The 1,574-nt window shown below is 59.3% G+C and overlaps 1 protein-coding gene across 1 annotated transcript; it reads left to right on the top strand.

The window, feature by feature from the left end:
• Nucleotides 1-259: 259 nt before the first annotated feature.
• On the top strand, nucleotides 260-997 carry LOC119325783 (dehydration-responsive element-binding protein 1H-like). The gene has a single exon (XM_037599510.1). The coding sequence runs from the start codon at nucleotides 260-262 to the stop codon at nucleotides 995-997; it is 738 nt and encodes a 245-aa protein (XP_037455407.1).
• The last annotated feature ends 577 nt before the right edge of the window (nucleotides 998-1,574 follow it).

Raw genomic sequence — 1,574 nt, 5'->3', positions numbered from 1 at the left:
TACATCAAGCCGCGTCTTATCCGCTGGAGGGCACACAAAGCGTCGTAAGCTGCGTTTCCAAAGCGCGTCTTGCCATATGTCGACTGGACGCGACGCAGCAACGCGGCTAAGGAAACAGCTGTCATCTTATCGTTACACGTATAAGTAGGCACACGCACGAGCACGACACTAAGCAACACTCTCACTCTCTCAGTCGAGCAGAAGCCTCAAGCTAGCTACCACCACCACCGAGCCATCGACCGGCAGCCGGCCAGCAGCCATGGGCATGAGCCTCGAGCACTCGAGCTCTGCCTCCTCCTCGTCCACGACCGAGCGCGGCGGGACGGCGAGGCCGTGGCCGCCGAAGCGCCCCGCGGGCCGCACCAAGTTCCGCGAGACGCGGCACCCCGTGTTCCGCGGCGTGCGCCGCCGCGGGAGCGCCGGCCGGTGGGTCTGCGAGGTGCGCGTCCCCGGGGACCGCGGCACGCGCCTCTGGCTCGGGACGTACTTCACCGCCGAGGCCGCCGCGCGCGCGCACGACGCCGCCATGCTCATGCTGCGCGGCCGTTCTGCCGCGTGCCTCAACTTCCGGGACTCCGCTTGGCTGCTTTCGGTGCCGCCCGCCTTCTCGAACCTCTCTGATGTCCGGCACGCGGCCGTCCAGGCCGTCGCGGACTTCCTGCGCCGTCCGGAGGCCACGGATGCCGCCGCTGGGGCGGCCCAGGAAGTCACGTCCAGCGTGGCCGTCCCGTCGGCGGCGGCATGCAGCGTGCCCTCGTTCGAGACGGCGCAGACATCCGGTGATGCCACTTTTGAGGCGCCGGCCGCATTAAGCATGGACATGTTCGACCTCGACTGCTTGTTTGGGGAGACGGACTCGGACACGAACTACTACGCGGACCTTGCGCACGGCCTGCTCATGGAGCCACCGCCTACCATGGCCACCGGGGCGTACTGGGACAATGGAGACTGCGCCGACGCCGGAGCCGGAGCTGATGTCGCGCTCTGGAGTTACTAGGATCCGTTCTTCGTGTCTGCTCAGTCACTCCTCCCATGGCCAAAAAAGAAAAAAAGAAAAAAAAAGAGAACGTACAAACAGTTTTCTCGCGGGCCCAGCTGCTACCGGGCCGGAGGGAATAGCGACAGCATCGCGCGCTCTCACGCGTTCTTCGCTCCGACTGTCTCCTTCCTTCCTTCCTTCCTTCCTTGTCGATCCCTTAGCTAGAATCAAGTGGTGTCCTGGTAGGATCGATGCGATGCATCACCTGAATTAAACTAACACGGTAGCCCTCTTAGAGATGGAGATATTCATAAAATTGTAACATTGAGATTTATTTTGTCCATAAACATATGGCTATTATGAGATATTGTTGATCATATTGTCAGAAGGGAGAGAGGGATTTGGTGGAATAGTTGTTGTATTGCTTGAGCCTCGTGGGCATATATATAGGAGTACAATGATCTACTTGGAGTACAAGACAAGGCAGAACAAATCCTAGTCTATCTCGTCTTTTCTAATAAACATTATACTCAACATCCCCCCGCAGTCACAACGTTAGCGACGCAGACGGTGAGACTGGAGAAGAATCAAGCCG

This window comes from Triticum dicoccoides, chromosome 6B, assembly GCF_002162155.2.
Source record: "Triticum dicoccoides isolate Atlit2015 ecotype Zavitan chromosome 6B, WEW_v2.0, whole genome shotgun sequence".
Lineage (NCBI taxonomy): Eukaryota > Viridiplantae > Streptophyta > Magnoliopsida > Poales > Poaceae > Triticum > Triticum dicoccoides.
This window is presented reverse-complemented; position numbering and strand designations above follow the sequence as displayed.